This window comes from Engraulis encrasicolus, chromosome 17 (genome assembly GCF_034702125.1).
Source record: "Engraulis encrasicolus isolate BLACKSEA-1 chromosome 17, IST_EnEncr_1.0, whole genome shotgun sequence".
Classification (NCBI taxonomy): Eukaryota; Metazoa; Chordata; class Actinopteri; order Clupeiformes; family Engraulidae; genus Engraulis; species Engraulis encrasicolus.
Window position 1 is genome coordinate 12,490,616 of NC_085873.1, and position 18,382 is coordinate 12,508,997.

The window sequence follows — 18,382 nt, forward strand, 5'->3', positions numbered from 1 at the left end:
TTTTATTTACACTGAGGATTTCAAAGAGGAAATAAACAAATCGTTCTGAACATTTTTTGTTTACGACTAGGCACACAGGCATTGTTTTTCAATTTCGGAGACGCGCTGTATCAGGTAAGTGAGCAATGCTTTTGTCTATGTATCGAGTTGTTATGCACGATTTGTGTGCTCACCGTGTTGAAAATTCGTCTGAGTTTTTAGAAACATGGCTATAAAGTCAGCTAATTATTAGGTTGCGTCAATTTGAGCTTAGCCAAAGCCTTGAGGTCCGTGGGTAACTAATCTTTCATCATAGCCTATCATCAAATGCACATGATTTGTGTTCATTGGTTTCATCGCTTTGCATGAGTTTGAGTTGTCTGAGTTTGACCGGCTAGCCTCTGCTAAGTTATGCTAAGTTCACTATGATGCTAAATTGTTCGGTGGTAGATGGACACTCCCAACTGAGATCGCTCCCGGACGTGCAGTCCCAGGTGTTTCTATCACTCCCGGACGTGTAGTCCCACCCGATTATATTTCACGTATACACTGCCACATACAAGCAATTTAGGGTTAGGTTTAGGGTTAAGGTTACTGTTAGAAACAAAAAAACTAACATCAAAAGATAACTAGCTCCGTTATATGGCGGTGGGACCGATAGACTGGCTAGTGGGAGCGAGCCGACAGGGGAGCGTCCTGCGTTGGGAGCGTGCGTCAATCAGGGAATCAAAATAGTGGCATCCTTTTAAACACTCCAGGGGGTTAATTTTTATTAACACATAATAACAAAGCAAACGCGCTGCCTGTTTTTTTTTTCTTCTTCTTTACAGCCAGTCCTCAGGCAGAATGGCTGCGTCCTCTTCCTCCTCGTCCGCGGGGGGAGTGAGTGGTAGCTCGGTCACAGGCTCTGGGTTTAGCGCCTCTGAGCTCATTCCTCCTCGCAAAGTCCTCTACACGTACCCCAAAGGAGCTGGCGAAATGATGGAAGGTGGGTGACGCTGCCAGCACACTGAACAAGTCTTTTGAAGTTGTTTTGTGATGTAGAGGCAATTACACCAACTTACTCAATTATACCAGTGTGGCCTGTCCTGAATGAAAATTGGCACAGTCATCGAAGTCTTACGTAAAACTTTGGCACTTGAAAGCAACTTATTCATGGTCATTGGCTGAGCCAGCCATTTGACGTGAGTCTGTGTTGGGCCCCTGAGTCCAACTACCTATGTTTACTACTAGGTCACTCACGTCACTACTGAAGACGTGCTCTCTGGACTGCTTGCTCGTTCAGTGGTTCAGATTCTGCCCGCTTGACAGAACCTTTTTTGTGTCATTACTCTAGCAATAACTCGTGCATACTGTAGAACTCGTGAAAAGTCTCACATTAATAGGGCACATTGTATAACAACTATTTTCCTGTCAAGTGTATTCATCTCATCGTTGTTGTGTTGCCTTCCAAAGAATAGGGCATACTACAAAGCTGGTTCAGGGTAAGTTAAGGTTAAGTTAAGAGATAAATCATCTAATACAAGAGCTTTTCTGAAGAAAATGAGGACTCTGTGTTTTCTATTAGATTATTTACCTCTTAACTTAACCTTAACTTATCCTGAACCAGCTTTGTGTTATAGGCCCTTGGTTGACTGATCTGATTCCACTGTGTTTCAGATGGCTCCGATAGATTTTTATGTGAATCTGTATTCAGCTATCAAGTTGCCACAACACTGAAGCAGGTGAAGCAAGGTGAGTTTGCCATTTTGAATGAATAGCTTGGTTTCTGAGCATACCATGACTGTGTTTGTGTTCATTCAGTCAAACTCATGCCTGACCGCATGAACAACTGATAAAACTGAAATGCCCTCTGGCGTTCCATCCTCATTACTATAACATCTGGGAAAACTGCATACTGCTGCCAACAACCTTTTTGTGTACTTTTGGGGTTTATTTTTGTGCTCATATATTATCCTTAGATGATACGAAATGTTCTATATTCAGGTCATGCTTGATCAAAGTAATTCTTTACCTCCAAGACATCCCACGGATGCTGTGACGTTTAAGTGCCTCACAATGAAATCGCCTACAATTGTTTGCCTTTTTTTCTTCTCAGATTAACCTTGCCATACCCACACAAATGCTTAAAGGCATTAACTATATCAATCAAGCACAATTTATTTGTATCGCAGTAGCCCTCACTTTATTTTAGTATAGTCATTGCAGTTGACTCAGTGCTATGCATACACACACACGCGCGCGCGCGCATGCACGCACACATGCACGCACATGCACAGTTATCCCCAAGCAGCTGTTTTCCCAGATGTGACAACCACAGTGATTGGTCATAACCAGTTTCAAGTATTGAGGCTAGACAAAACCAATTGGGATGCCGAATTGAATCGACTAACTGATGAATTAAATACCCCCTAACTGTATTTACATTACAAAATGTGTTCAAACCGGTACTAATGCTGGTCATGTCCTTTCAGACCAACAAGTGTCTCGGATGGAGAAGTTGGCCAGCCTGGTCGAGGAACTGGAGGCAGACGAATGGCGGTATAAACCTATCGAACAGCTTTTAGGATTCACCACCTCATGAATAAAAACGGACTGATGTGACGTGCTGGTTACCACAAGGAGTGAATTGGTTAGATACTGGGGGAAATTAGTTTCTAATTTCAATACATCTAGAATGTCTACTTGGTAATCATTTTTTATAGGATCCAATCTTGCCAAAACCATGTTCTGTACAAGTGTTTTTTGCAATGCAGTTTCTTTCATGACCTCTCTTTTGCCACAACCCATGGACAAATCGGGACTCTCATGAATTACAAATGCAAATATATGTCAAATTATGTTGAATAAAATTATTATATTACCTTGGTTTACAACAGTTAGATCTGTTTGCTGTTTTTTTTCTCCAAGGATCAGAATTGGCCCAAAGATAGTTGGGTTTTTTTTTTCAACTGACTGAAACTGCTACCTTGTCTTTCATCCACTGACATCTACACTGTTCCTATATCTATGCTTTCATCCTTCCTTCACTCCTACCACCCTCTTCCGTCCTGAACCAGCCTGTCTATGCAATGATCAAAGAGGGAGATATAAAGTTGATTACTTCACACACACACACACAGTGATCTAGGGTACAAGTGTGGGTGGTACAATTAATGATGGTGATAAAATGTTGTCTCTTGTCAGGATGGGAGTGATGAAAGATATTACTGACCCACCACTACTGTGCCTCTGATGAATTGTTGCACTACATTTGGAGCTTCTATGATGGCCAACTAGAATGACTAGTGAGGGTTTTTTCCCCACCGATTCAGATGCATGGACCCAAAATGTCGCAAAAAATCCTGGTTGAAGCGGACTCTCACTCTTTTTTTTTACCTACTGTATGTGCTACTGTGGCCCTGCTCCCAGGTCAGACGGTTGGAGCTTTAACCTGATTCAGTAACTTAAAGGTGCACTGTATAATATTTCCAGTAGTTAATTTCCACAATTTATGCTGCTCTTTCATAAATGTTACCTTTTTAACAAATACTTACTGTCTGCCACCATCAAATTCTAAGTATTCATTATTACTCTGCAAATTGCACTTTTCATACATGAAAATAGAAATCCTCTCCATGGTCTGCCATTCTGAATTTCCAAAAATAGAAATTTTTAGCTGCAAAAATGATGGTACTTTTTGGTCAGACTAGTAACAATAGGTTTAAATTTCATAAATATTCATGAAAAGATCAAATTTGAGGCGGCACAGTTTCGATACCTTGTCTGGCCACCATCCTACATAGTAGGCCACTTGGCCTACACCTTTAATTGTCTGTTTTAGAGGAATGCTTGAATTGGGGCAGCTGTTAGCTAGTATTTAAAAACCTAGGATTGGAGGGTCATAGGTTGGAATCTCGCACCAGACAGAAGAATCTGGGTGGTCTCCTGGTCACTTCCCAATGGGTTTAGTGCCCATGACCAAAGCATCTATTAGGGGCAGCCTTGGCCTAATGGTTAGGGAGGAGGGTTGTGGGTTGGAATCCCACTCTTATCTCTCCCTGCATCTCTCCATACATGGCTGAAGTGTCCTTGAGCAAGGCACCTACCCTCACATTGCTCCATGGACTGTAACCAATACCCTGAAAATAACTAAGTCACTTTGGATAAACGTGTCAGCTAAGTGTAATGTAATGTAATATGTAGTCTACACAACTCTACAATGCCTGTACTGCAACCTGTGCTGGGTCAAGTGCCTGCTGAGTGCTCAAACGTAATGCAATGAATCGATGAACCCTTGCATGCCGTTATCTAGTTGGCATACTGAGGTTGTGGTATCAGGTGGACATAACCCTATGTTATCTTGAAATAATACCCTGTATAATGTTAACGTAAGGAGTCTTAATTGTGTGGTGTGTGTCTGATTTAGAGAGATAATAGATGCAACACGTGGCGGCCTTCGCTTCGCTCACACTCAGTTGGTCTGACGTTGCGTGAAGGTGAAGGGTCCTTGCTCCATGCGTAGGCCTACAGTCTCGTTTGCATAAACAGTTCCCGACTGTTCTCTGAGCTGAGGTCACAGCCACCTATTTAGACCCGGGCGCAGATTAGCTTGGCTTTACTTACTGGAAGGACCTGACGGCACGCTTCGTCAAGAGGTCAGGTTATTTGGCTGGCATTGCTTTAGGAACGGTGCATTCTGTGTTTCCGTCCCTATCTAGAATTGTGAACACAATCTTCTTGAGTTCTGTGCCTTTGACCTCAATTGCTTCCGTGGAATGACTATCTTCCGTGCTGATGACATGGACAGTGATGCACATTTAATTTAAATACAGGGCATAATGCAGGAAATTGTTCTACGCTTGAAATCATCAGAAAGTTTCAGACTAATTATTATCATTATTATTAATAATTATTAATTCCTGCCAATTTATTCCTGCCAACATATAGTTGCATTGCTCATGCTACCCTTGACTTGCCAGTACCCAACGAAGTTGCATTTTCCCCATCTGTTTCTGAGATCCTGGACATTTTATAGGGGACATTGGTTTGTTTACATTTTCAAAAAGCGTCTTAACATACTTACAATGTCCAGGATCTCGGAAAGGGCTGAATTAAAAAATGCTGTGTTGTCGGGGTCTGTGAAGTCAAGGCTATTATGTACAATACACCTGTATACTGAAACCTTCAATGCTGAGTTGGAAGATCCCTGGCATGTCATTTTAAATCAGGTGTCGAACAGTGCAAAGGCATGTGGTCACCACCACAAGATGAAAGCCCATCAGTGCAGCCCAACACTGACACGGCTCCACGGGGTCAAGACCCATATCTCATTTTGTAGCCAAATGTGGCTGCCATTGTTTGCTTGACTGCAAATAAAACCGGGCTGTTCTGGCAAAAAGTATTTTTACGACTTGCCAATGCACCTGCAAGCTTGTGTGCTTGCTATTTCGAGCTGGGCTGGCATTAGTGTTGAAACACCTGCTAAGAGGCAACAGGTTGTTTACGCGAGTTGGGCAAGCTCATTGTTGTGCCCTTCTAGTCCTCTAAATAACACTTTGCAGCACAGCAGTTGTTAAATTAAATGAGTGGACTACAGTAATCTTGAGACTGTTGTTGGACAGAATGTTCTAGCTCAATAACTTCTTGAATTGTTTTCTTCTCTCTCTCGACAATAAAAAGTCCTCAGCCAAGCCTTTAAAACAACAGCTCTTTTTCTTTCTTTATGGCAGTGGAGGATGCCATAAAACTACACAGAAGAAGTCTCTCCCACTGCCAATGTTCTTTTCTCTGCAGCTACTTTCTAGGAATGAGGCCTGTATTGTGTATTTTTGTCCAAACTCAAGAATATTTCCAGCACCACATCCAAAACCATTTTGCTGGCCAAGTATCCAATAAAAAAAACCCACCTCCCCCCTCTAAAGACACATGCTAGGCCTTTGAAAACAATTGCATTGTAGCCACCACCATGTGTCCTCTCTCTCTATTATGTGGCCTCCTGTCACCCCATTCAGGGGAACGCGTGGAGGCTGTGTGACGTGTGCGGTGCGGGTGGGGGGGATCCTGGAGAGCCAAGACCATTGACTATCTTGTGTCTGAATCCCTGCACAGCACAGCAGTGGGGTATTGTTTATCCACACGCCTGTCCTGCCATACATTCACCCATTAATTTTTAATATCCCCCTTCCTTGCCACATGCTTGCCTGGCCTGCCTGGCCTGCCTACTTTCCTTGCTCCCATCCCCCGCTCCTTCAAGTCCATACGCTCAGATGGCAGATTTATGGTTAAAGCTATCAGAGAGCCAGCAAAGGCAAGAGACAAAGGTATGCATAAACAATAACACAAAACACTGGTGTTTATGTGTCAGTGTTTGCATATTCATGATGCAGACACTAAAGAATTGCATTCCAAATGAGATTAGCCAACCCACTTATGTTGTCCACCCAAATAGACCACCCTCTTTTTAAATCACTGTATTGTCTTGTGTGCTTATGCATCCATATGTAGCACACGATTATGCATACAGGGTCCCCTCAAAACAATCTCAATATTGTCAGCAGCATTGCATTACGTCATCCGCAAACAGTGAATGGGTGATGGACTCTTCGATGCATGTACTCCTTAGTGTGCATTCTTCTAGAGCTGCAGAGTATGACATATGTGTTTACAATGAATGGGTTCTGGCAGGCGAGGCCCGGCCGTACACAAAAACTGTGGAAATGTACCGTGGAGGGGTGATAAACAGTCATGCCGTGTTCTCATCCGAAAGAGGAAAAACAACCACAGAGGGCGAAACCTACTGGTGGGTGGACAGAATGTGCTGTACTAGGCTTCGAGTAATTGTCTGCTTTGTATTCCAAAGATGGGCGTGCACCAACCGTCTGGGACATACCGCTGGGTCCTAAAGCCTGCAAAATGAATGCTTCACTCTCTGGTGTCCTATGTCAGTGCAAGTCCCTTCCCAAAGTAAACACTCCCCTCCCCAAAGGAAACACCATACTCTGTGTCGCTGTGATGGTATTTTATAAAGAGCTACACTTTCACCGAGACTTAATTATGAACCCATGATTTATTGTCCATATCGTAGGGTTTACAACACAGCAGTAAAACTTCCTCAAAAACTGATGCAAGCCCCCACATACCCCCACCTCACATTTCATGTACTGTACACAGGGCCACTGACAGCTTTGGCTGGGCCTGGGACAAAAGTATGCAAAACCCCCCTCCTTCTCAATACATGTAATGCAAAGGGGACCCGATCCTGACCCCTCCTCTCTCCCTGGGCCCGGGACAATGGACCCCTTTGTCCAACTCTTGCCGGCCTCTCTGCCTGTATATCTTGTACAAGACAGCTGGGAAGCTTGACAGGGGGGCAAAGGGGTCTGCTGCCCCGGGCCCAGGGAAAGCCGGGGCCCAGAGTTGAGTCCTCACATTGTATGTATTAAGTGGAGGTGCCTTCCAGATGGCCTTGTCCCGGGCCCAACCAAAACTGTCAGCGGTCCTATAATACAGTAGGAAGAGGGCCGGCCCACAACACACGTGCCTTTATTTTCTCCCCAGTTCCTCTCGTAACCCCGCCCCCACAGAACAGCCTGTTCTGCCCTCACGTGTTGTTACTGTACGTTACAATCTGTGATATTTGGCTGCGGTCCAATACTTTTGTGCTCCCCCTCCTCTTTTTTTGTGTGTGTTTCTCTCTCTCTCTCTCTCTCTCTCTCTCTCTCTCTCTCTCTCTCTCTCTCTCTCTCTCTCTCTCTCTCTCTGCAGTATAGTTTTCTGAGTATTCCAAGCAGACTTGCCAATGGCAATTCTGTACTCCAGGAAAAGCAGTTTCGCAATATTTTGGGGAAGTGAAGTGAACTTTTGCACAGAGAAAAATGTGATGATGATGATGATGATGGTGGTGGTGGTGATTATCATCTGGAGAGAGCAGAAGAAGAGCATGTCTTTGTGAAAAGCTGTGTAACATAGTAGTATAGTAGCAATGGGGATGCCCCATTGATTGCATTATGCAAACTGTATATGACCCCATATATGTTGTCAGCTTTGTTCTCTTTTACTGTGTGTGCAAGTTTCTGATCACTGAAAAGAAAGAGATGTTACAATTTGGTATATGGTAGGCTATATGAAGATGGAAATGAATGTGCATATAGTCACAAGCAGTCACTGCATTCAACTGCACAGTCAGTCAATGAACACTTTAAGTGTGTTATTTAAAAATAAGCTCAATATAAATAAAATCAACTGAGTGGTCCATTGCTTCTGGTAACAACAAAGCTTAATTTAATGCCCAAAGACCACCATACAGGCATAATCAAGCATCAAAGGGTGCAAACTTCAGCAGATAAGGATAAGTCCTTTGTTAAGATAGAATACGCAATTGCAACAAACACTGAATTTAAGCACAGCATCCTGTATTTTAATGGCACATGACACTGTGCCACTGTGACTACTCGATAGTTTCTTTTGGTTTTGCCCTGACTTGTTAGCACAGAGACAATAGGTATCCTTGGTGTTTTTCCAAGGTCTCGCAGACAATAGAGCAACTCTGCTGCCTCATTGATCGAAGCCCAACACCATCTCACTAGGCAGAAAAGAACGCTGTGAACGTGTCCAGGAATGTCATTGGCTGAGAAGTGTGGATGGGGCGTGTCAAACCGTGCCTGCTCTGAGGCTCTTTTAAAAGCTTTGTTTTCGCAGCTGAGTTTTGCTGTAATGCTTGACTTCGAGAGCGGATAGACGCAACGTAGGGCAGTGCAGTTCAGCCCTTTGTTTCATGAACAGAGTTATTTTCTTGGATTTTAACGTGAAACCAACGGGAAAACTGTATCAACAACAAGATATCAAACCATTGCTCATTCGGTAAGTGTATTGTCATGGACGCCATAACCTTATTTTCAGGCAAACAGCTACTTTTGTTTGCTAGTGCAGACCAGAGCCGACCATACACGTAAAATATTACAGCTAACATTGATTTGTGAGTTTGTACATTGGAGGCAGGACATCTAGGCTGCAGGATGTTTTGTATAGCCTACTTGGGTTTGACTGCATTTTGTTTAAAATAGTGAACGTAACAGCAGATGTTTGTTTCCCGTTCCATTTCCATTCCTTTGTGCACTGCAGATGATTGCTCGAGCCCTGAACTTACCAACTGTCTCTCTTTCGCCCTTTTCACAGATTGCACTGACTACTTGACATAATAAATTACGAAATCATGCCTGAGAAATTTTGTGGTAGCCTTTCTTCGGACGATGGAAGTTTTCCTCCATCGCCTTCAGCAGAGAGTGCCTCAAAGCGTCTGTCTTGGAGTAAACTCGTTCAGAAACTCACGGAGTTCAGCGGAACGCCGAGCACTGGTCAGATGGACTCAGATGCCGAGAGTGGAGATTTGTCCGACTCAGGTAAGCTTTGGTTGGCTTTGTTACTGTGCAGTATAACGTATTTGCTGGTGTTCTTTGATTCTTGAGTTCATTAGCCTAGTACCACAAAAGCTAATCGTGACGATGGTTCTTCTCTTGTCTGTTCTCGCCGTGTCTTTGAGCAGGCTGCTTAGCTAACAAGTGTTCATTTTTGTCTTACAGGGTCCTTTGACGTACCTGACTATCCTGACTCCGACTGGTTCCACGACCCACTGGAGGAGACTCTAAGAAAAGAAGTCGTTGCCTTAATAGCTCGCCGTTTGATTGAAGCCAAAGACAGCACTTTGCGGTGTAGCAAGCTGCTCATACCAGAAAAACTTCTTGAACACATTAGCCAGGAGCTCGTTCACCTGGCTGAGAGTGAGCCATGTGGCCTCAGGGGGGCGCTAGTCGAACTGTGTGTGGAGCAGGGGGATGCTTGCGTCAACATGGGACAGATACCAGCCGATCCCTACGTTGTCCCAACGTTCCAGCTGACCCTGGTGCTGAGGTTGGACTCTGAGGGCCTGTGGCCCAAGATCCAAGGACTCTTCAGCAACAAGTCTCATGCAGCACCCGTTGTCAGGCACGCACTCAAACTGAGCACTGGCTTCCGGGTCATCAAGAAAAAGTTCTACAGCTCTGAGGAGTTGCTGATAGAAGAGTGCTGATCAAGACCATGTCAGATTTTATTGAACTATACAGTATACAGTTTATAATCTATTGGTGGGAGAGAGGGGAGCACTGCTAAATAACGCACAGCTTGTCATAGTTCTTTATGATGAAAGAATGTCTTGACATGTAGATGTTTCTGTCATCTCTCGAGTCATTCAGAGTTTTAAGAAAAGTCTAATGCCCGGTTTTTTTTCCACTGGAAATCTTTATATTAACAGTATGGCTACTGTAAACAAAGACCACAATATAAGGTACACGTGTATTTACACATATAGCAAGCATGTAAGCAAATATAGCTTTTAACTGGGTTGCTGAGATCCAGCGTATTGCACTGTTTTCAATCCATTATATAGGATGGGAAGTTGTGGTGCTCCTTTTTTGTGTGATGTTTATTACTCTGAAAACGTTTACCTCAAGTTTCTTAGGAAACAAGACCAGGACAGCAAGCTGTATGGTTATGAAGCATGTAGCATTTTTTAAGAAAAAAACTATTACATATATGCCTTTTTTAATGTTCAAAACCTTTTTTTAAATTTTATACATGTTGGGTTTTCTTTGTCAGTATGCCTCTGATGTTGATGTTGGTGTTGCATATTTGCCTTTGTTTGTTGTTCACATGTTTTTTGGTTCTTTTCTTCTTTTTTTCCCAGAAGGTTCTGACCAACTTGCATTTTTCACATGCGTAATTTATTTGATATTCAAATACTTCCATTGCACTGTTTTTGTACTTTCATCAAAGAAAACTTCCGACAATAAATTATTTTTATGACTGAAAACAATCTGTGTCTGTATTGTGATTAGCATGTAGGCAGATGAGCTTTATTTGGCATGCAAGGCATCTATTCAGTACATCTTTATGGATACAGACATGTAATATGATCTTCAAGCCTAGCACGGAGATGTCCTGAAACTTGGATGACTTCATGATTTCCCCACCCTTTCACATATCCTGGGGACATAGACATCACATCAGGAGGAGGGGTGTAAACCAAGTCTCCTTCCTGATGCCCCATCGGCAGTGTCGTTTGCACTGTGGAGGGCCTTGAGCTATTGGTGATAAAAGTTGTGATCCCTTGAATACAAAAGGACACGCAGCTGACTAAAGACCGTCAGAAATTGACCCCCAAATGGGTAACCAAGGAGTTTCAGGCTCTCGGTTTACCAATAGGTCTAGTGTTCTCTGCCACAGAAAAAAATCAAGGGTAGTGTGGCGTGTGTAGGTGTTCAACATTGAACTAAAACGATAAGGAACTGATAGTAGGATTGATGAAAGGATCTGATGTTTAAGGATTTGATCTTAATGATGAAGTCATTAGGCAACATTATCTTTTGGAGTGTCTATGTGTACTCTGAAGCTCTCTTGCAGGGGTGAGGAACTTTTTTCATACAAGGGGCCACTTAAAATGTGTTCTCCAAGGGCCGTACTAGGAACAGAAACCAGGGTTTCCCCCTGCACTTTAGGCCTATATTGAAGGTGGCCACCTTTGCAACATATACCACGTTCACTAGGTCCCCTGAAAATAGAACTTATTTGTATTGCTATCTATTTTCTAAGATTGCTTTACAAAACGTGTCATATTTAAAACTACATCAAATTATTTCAGGGGCCAGAGACGACAGCCTCACCTGTGAGCCATAGGTTCCCCACCCCACTCCTCTTTATCAATCTGTACAAGTTCGGTCTATGTGTCTCTGCAAAAGAGCTCAGCGTTCATCCTTTGAATGTAATAAGACAAAATCAGATACCCATGTAAAGCAATATTATGTAATGTAACCTATGCTCAATGGTGTAGAATTTATTTTAGGGGGATTCAAGAACATAATTACTTTAGTAGGATCAATGCAAAATGCATATAGTAGTTGTTTTGTCATATGTCCACACACTACATCAGATTACATTACACTAAATTACATTACATTCAGCAGATGTTTATATCCGAAATAACCTACAAATAAAAGGACACAGTCAGCAGCATACTCTATGGCTATTTCGCTTCAAAGTTTCTAGCCACATTGTATCTTATCAGCCCAACCCCCTCCCCTACCCTACCCTTTCTAGTCTCCCGTCTCAGATTTCTTTCCAAAGCAACAGCACTGCTGTGAGAGGGGCCCCTCTGGAAGGCCAGGGGCCCAGGCACTGACAGTCTACTGCACAGGCCTACTGGGCCCGGGCCCAGGGGCCCAGGCAAAAGTCAGGGGCGCTAAAGTCTAAGCCTTTATATTCCCATTCTCATAATCCGTCAAAATCACAATTTCCACAACTGAATTTTCTTTTTTTTCTCAGGGGACAACCTCCAAACCCCCACCAACATATCCCTGGTCCCAGCTCTGGCCCTGAGGCCTCCATGGGGCCCCTCGTGTTGGTCAGGGGCCCAGCCCTGGCCCTGAAGTCTCCATGTAGGAGCTGAAGTATGGACTGAGCCCGGGACATATTCATCTGAAAGGTCCCGCCACTCAACTCAATCCATACAATGTAATGTGGCCCAATTCTGGGCCCCCCCTTTTCTGGACCCAGGACAACTGACACCTTTGTCCCACCCCTGTCGTCTTCTCTGAGGACCTAAAGCATGGACCAGGCCCCACCTAATCTGCAAGAGGCCCAGACACAGCGGCTCTGGCTGCACTGCAGACTCAGAGAACAATAATAACTTTATAACTTATAACACATTATAAGACTATTCATCGCGATGCGTCCTCATCATCAGGGCTTGAAAACGAAATTATTTTTCAATCGTTCCGTTCCGAACGGTTCAGGTAGGCCTGTATTTAACGTTTTCGTTCCTGAATTCGTTCCGGCACCACAATTTCGTTCCTGAACCGGTTCGGAACGCAAAATATCGTTCGTTCTTATCGTTCCCGGAAGTGTTTTGCGGGCCTATCAAGTTTATTTTGATGGACTGTATCATATACCTAGAATAGGCGTACCCATTAGTATTTGCCCTTGATTTACACAGTAGCTATTCTATCCCCAAAAATAATAGGCTAAATCACAGGCGGTATCCAAAAACATTCAGATCTCACATTCTGGATACGTGCTAAACTGCTTACCTGGCTCTAAGTTTTATCCATATGGAGATCTTGCGCTATAATTCCTAACCCTGCATGATGTAGAATAACTCCAATTTCCAGAGTAACTCTACAGCGCAAACACTTCAATGTATGCTTCAGGGTATGCTTTTGTGAAATTTTATAAAATATATAGAGAACGAAATAAACCGTTATTAACCGGTTTTGTGGATTTCAGAATAACGTTTCTGTTCAGGAACAGTTGAAGACCATTTCGTTTTCGTTTCTGTTTCTGCTCCTCATAAAATTGCTTAAAATTCCGTTCGTTCCCGTTTTCGGTTTTTGTTCCTTGAACCGGTTCGAAGCCCTGCTCATCATAGTCCTTTGTTTTATTTGATGCATTGTCCTGTTCTGGTTGCACCAGAGAGTAAAACCCAAAAACACAGAGTATGTTTTCCTTTGCTCTCTAGTTTCGACAATAGTATTTTGTATAGCTAACTTCATGCAAACCATGCAGCTCAATGTTATTTAACAGAGTGATGATGTTTGGCAAATGTGTAGGGTAGGCCACATAGCTAGGTAAAATGAGTCAAATCAAGAAATACAGCAGCCATCTCTTAATAGTCAGATTCCAGACTTAGACCTCAGTGAGAATCTTTGAGATATGCTGCAGAAGGCTTAATACAGTGTTCAGACTCTACCATCGTAAATACAGGATCTTGGTGAAAACTTCATGCAACACTTGAAGGGGAAAAATCAAAACATTGACGTTATTTACGCACACTAAATATGTGGCACGATTAAGTATTAATATTATTGACAATACTGCCCTACAAAGCGAAAAAGCAGTAACTGCACTGTTGTTGAAAACAAGTTACTTTGACTTTAATGACATACTATATCTATCAAATAAAGTTAAATAAAATGACCTAGAAAAAAATGGTAATGTAAAGTAATAAAATTGCCATATGTCAACAATCTACCCAAAACTACTTTGATTGGACTACAGGGTCATTTTAAATTCATTTTACTCAGTGTGGAGCTCTGCACAGATAGAAGAATGCCCCTTTGCTGTGTAGAGCAGAAGTGAGTGGTAGGACTGCATCCATCTACTTTGGAAATGTGAATTTCTGTCCATTCTGACTTGTAGCCTTTTAGGGGGGCAAGTGAAACACCATCCACCTCGATGGATCCTTCCTTGTAAGGCCTATTCAGTACAGATTGATTTGACAAAGCACATGCTGTGTGGCTGGCTGAGAGAGAAATAGATAGTCTATGGCAGTAAACATGATCGAGGAGCGTTGAAGGTTATGCCACAGATAAAATGACATGGAAAAGTTAAGCACAAATAAAGTAAAAAAAAACAAGGCAATCTACAACTTAGAAGGAATACGGAACGCAGTAATGTCGTGATTTTCTTTTACAATGTGAGTTCTACACCAAATGCATGCATGCATGCAAGTAGGCTTATGTAGGCCTATGAAACCATTTCCACTCATCAGACAATTGCATTCTCTTACACTGTGTTTCTATACACAATACTGTAACTACAACATTGTAGGAATTTATTTCAGGTTTTGCTGAGAATCAATGTAGGTCAGAGTATACTGATTTTGTAGCATGGAAAAAGGGTCACACATTGACATTGTTAAAATATTAGCCAATTTCATGCAGTAGGAACATCAAAATATATTTAAGTGTTTCAGATTTAGCATCAACTGAAAATAAAACAAACAACCTGAGCAAATTACATGTTAATATAAGATGATGCAATGCCACTTTGTGGTTACTGCTAAAGAGGAGAGGGGGGCTTGCCCTAACTTGCCTAGCTCCTGCCTACGTGCCAGAGACAATTGGTGTTTTCCTATCCAACAGACAATGGGGTAACTCGGCTGCTGCCTGCTGATTCAAGTCGAACTGGAGTTACCAGGCAAAAGAGAACGTTGTAAACGTGCCTCGAAATTTCATTGGCTGAGAAGTGAGGGGGAGGCGTGGCTATAGCGCGTAGGCTGCAAAGCTATTTAACTAGCTTTGTTCTGTTACTAGGCTGTGCAGAACGAGTCATCGGTTTGAGAGAGTGTGCCCATGAAACATACGCGGATCTATCCCGTTGTTTCTTCAATTAATTTCCTGAATGTCACAAAGAATCGGGCATAACCTGGACTAAAAGAACAAGAAGAAGATCTTGAACAATTCCAGATTCGGTGAGTGGCATAATGATAAGATGTCAATGTAGTGTCTGCCTATTGTTGAGTTAACCTTAGACAAAGAGCAAACTGCTTAATCCAGTCAATGTCACTGACAATGTTAAAAAGAACAGAATGTCAGAACCGTCAATATACATGTTATTTGCTGTAATATGAAGCAATGTATGGAAGCAGGAGGATGTTATATATATTTCTCTTTTTAGCACTGCAACTATAAGCAATAGCAGGCTATTCAGTCATTCATTCATTCATTCATTCTCAAGAGCTGCCTTCTTCAGCCTGAGCTTATCTGTCTCTCATCGTTGTATCCACAGATTACCTCGGAAAAGTATTAATCATCCTCAAAATCATGCCTGCGAAATTTCGTGGAAGCCTTTCATCCGACGATGGCAGCTTTCCCCCATCCCCGGCCGCTGACGGTGCCTCGAAGCGTCTGTCCTGGAGCAAACTTGTGCAGAAGCTCTCGGAGTTCAGTGGAGCAGCCAGCCCTGACCACTGCTTCGACTCAGATACGAGTAGAGATATGTCAGACTCAGGTAAAATTATTTGCCATTTGAACGTTTTGTTACATTGTTACAGCACAGATGAAATGCATTATTCCAGTACATGTAGGCCTACTGTAGTCTAAGATGCACTGTAGGCTATCTAATATCTCACATGGGCATAGGAACATTAGGATATTTAGTGCGAGCTAGTCTTTGTAACTATAATTTGTTACATTGTAAACTCCTGTGGCCTAGACACAGTTGACCAACTATCCCTGTGTTCCTCTTGTCCTCTTCCAGGGTCGTTCACGATACCTGAATTGTCTGCAGACTCCGACTGGTTTCACGACCCACTGGATGAGACCCTAAGAAAAGAAGTCGTTGCCTTAGTAGCTCGCCGTTTGATTGAAGCCAAAGACAGCACTTTGCGGTGTAGCAAGCTGCTCATACCAGAGAAACTTCTAGAACACATAGGCCAGGAGCTCGTTCACCTGGCTGAGAGTGAGCCATGTGGCCTCAGGGGGGCGCTAGTTGAACTGTGTGTGGAGCAGGGGGATGCATGCGTCAACATGGGACAGATACCAGCCGATCCCTACGTTGTCCCAACGTTCCAGCTGACCCTGGTGCTGAGGTTGGACTCTGAGGGCCTGTGGCCCAAGATCCAAGGACTCTTCAGCAACAAGTCTCATGCAGCACCCGTTGTCAGGCACGCACTCAAACTGAGCACTGGCTTCCGGGTCATCAAGAAAAAGTTCTACAGCTCTGAGGAGTTGCTGATAGAAGAGTGCTAAGCTGGACTTAGATATAGTAGCCTTTTTAATATATATTTTTACAAATATATTTATAACTGTTTGAGCACTGCTCAATAACCAACTGACTGTCCTTGAGTTCTTTGTGATGAAAGAATGTTTTTGTTATTGTTATCATGGAGGGGTGCCGGTAATGTCTCCATCCCTTGAGAATGGTTTCTCAGATCTTAAAGACGAGTGCAATATCCGATGTTGTCTTCACTGTACACATGGCCATCTAGTCTTGTGATAACTGTCAAGAAAGACCACACAAGGTTCATCAAAGTGGTCGTGCTGATGTAAGACGGAACGGGATATGGCTTACATTGTTTTGTCCCACGTTTTGTAATACCTGTCAATCCACTGTATGGGTTGCAAAGTTTTGATGCCATTTTGTACGTTTGTTACGCTGGAAAAAACTAAAACGTTTTACCTCAAATTCTGTGAAAGTGGACCTATAGGCATTAGGTTAAATGGTCAAAGAGCAAATGTAGCAAAAAGTTACGTCGAAGTCATTCTTTTTAATGTACACATGTACATGTCATGTTATGTCAGCCTGTGCTGAGGTGTGTAGCTTTTTTCTGTTTAATTGTCAGCTGTTTTAATTGACTTGCATTTTCACATGCATCATTTATTTGATATTCAAATGACATTGCACTGTTTTTGTACTATCATCAAAGACACGTCAGACTACAATAAATTATTTTTATGACCTTTAAAAATTGTCCCTCATATGATTAAAACATTCTATTAGCCCACTGTAGAATACAACTTTCATTGCGTTGGTTTATCTGCAAGGTGTGTGATTCTCAAAGCCACAAAAGTCTGTGGTCACTAACTGAAGCAACAGACATTTAAGGTTTAGTCCATTTTCAATATCTCCACTTGTTCAGACTTTTTCAGTTTCTTTTTTTGGCTTGGATATACGTTATATACATGCCTAAAAATCTTAGCAGTTCTTAAAGCAGCAAATTTTAAAATGTGACATTTGCATGGCTTGAATATTACACAGGCTGTGTGCATGCCTCATTCTTTGACTTTTTAGCCGTTCTCAAGCATCATTTTTGTTTTTGAGAACATTTGCATGGTTTTGTCAATGCAACACAAGGCCATGGGGCTGCAGAAGCTGAACGCTAAATCTGTGCTGAAAGTGCATGAAGTTACACAGCTTTGGATTTACTGACGCAGAGGCTTGAGTAACGGATTACAGAGCTGCATTTCAAAATATGTGAGCTGTGGGGATTTGAATTAGAAATAAAATAACAATTGGGAAAAAGACATCCTTAATGAAAGAGCCTTATTGCAATACAAATAGTAAAAAAATACGGTATGGTTTTGATTTACCAAGTGTCCAAAGCTTAACCACAGACTCTTGCGTTCATATACCCAAAATGAGTTAAAAGTGCATACCGGTAACCTGCTTTCTCAAGTATGCTTCTGGGATAATTGTTAAACACCTTGGCGGGGGGAGAAATGGGTCGTTTACAGAATAATACAGAATAGCAGCAATAGAATGGGTTTGGGATGGGACCATCAGCTAGTGGGGGAGGAGGGTTAGAGTGTGAATGTGAATGAGGTGCTGAGGGTTTGGTGAACGTGCGAATCATCATGGCACTGACAAAGAAAAAAAACTTCAGGATTTCACAACCACTACTGGTGACGCCAGTAGGCCCTCCCTGTAAACTATGGCTCATGGCCTAAAACCACAGCTCCGGGGCTCAGACACCAGTACAAGCAGTGTGGCACGTATGATTTTTATTGTACTAATGACCGAAGAGGAGAGAAAGAGGAACATATGGGAGAAGGGAGAGAGAGAGAGAGAGAGAGAGAGAGAGAGAGAGAGAGAGAGAGAGAGAGAGAGAGAG

At 42.7% G+C, this 18,382-nt stretch overlaps 3 protein-coding genes across 3 annotated transcripts; all 3 read left to right on the top strand.

The window, feature by feature from the left end:
- Window positions 1-15: 15 nt before the first annotated feature.
- anapc16 (anaphase promoting complex subunit 16) lies at window positions 16-2,857 on the top strand. Its single transcript, XM_063221757.1, has 4 exons — window positions 16-114; window positions 810-967; window positions 1,639-1,713; window positions 2,454-2,857. The coding sequence occupies exons 2-4, from the start codon at window positions 826-828 to the stop codon at window positions 2,561-2,563; spliced, it is 327 nt and encodes a 108-aa protein (XP_063077827.1). The 5' UTR covers window positions 16-114; window positions 810-825; the 3' UTR covers window positions 2,564-2,857.
- A 5,636-nt stretch (window positions 2,858-8,493) lies between these two features.
- On the top strand, window positions 8,494-10,806 carry ddit4 (DNA-damage-inducible transcript 4). The gene is made up of 3 exons (XM_063221755.1): window positions 8,494-8,820; window positions 9,136-9,359; window positions 9,540-10,806. Exons 2-3 carry the CDS (start codon window positions 9,173-9,175, stop codon window positions 10,025-10,027), a joined length of 675 nt encoding a protein of 224 aa, XP_063077825.1. The 5' UTR covers window positions 8,494-8,820; window positions 9,136-9,172; the 3' UTR covers window positions 10,028-10,806.
- Window positions 10,807-15,059: 4,253 nt separating this feature from the next.
- On the top strand, window positions 15,060-18,379 carry LOC134467819 (DNA damage-inducible transcript 4 protein-like). Its single transcript, XM_063221762.1, has 3 exons — window positions 15,060-15,241; window positions 15,559-15,780; window positions 16,030-18,379. Exons 2-3 carry the CDS (start codon window positions 15,594-15,596, stop codon window positions 16,518-16,520), a joined length of 678 nt encoding a protein of 225 aa, XP_063077832.1. The 5' UTR covers window positions 15,060-15,241; window positions 15,559-15,593; the 3' UTR covers window positions 16,521-18,379.
- The last annotated feature ends 3 nt before the right edge of the window (window positions 18,380-18,382 follow it).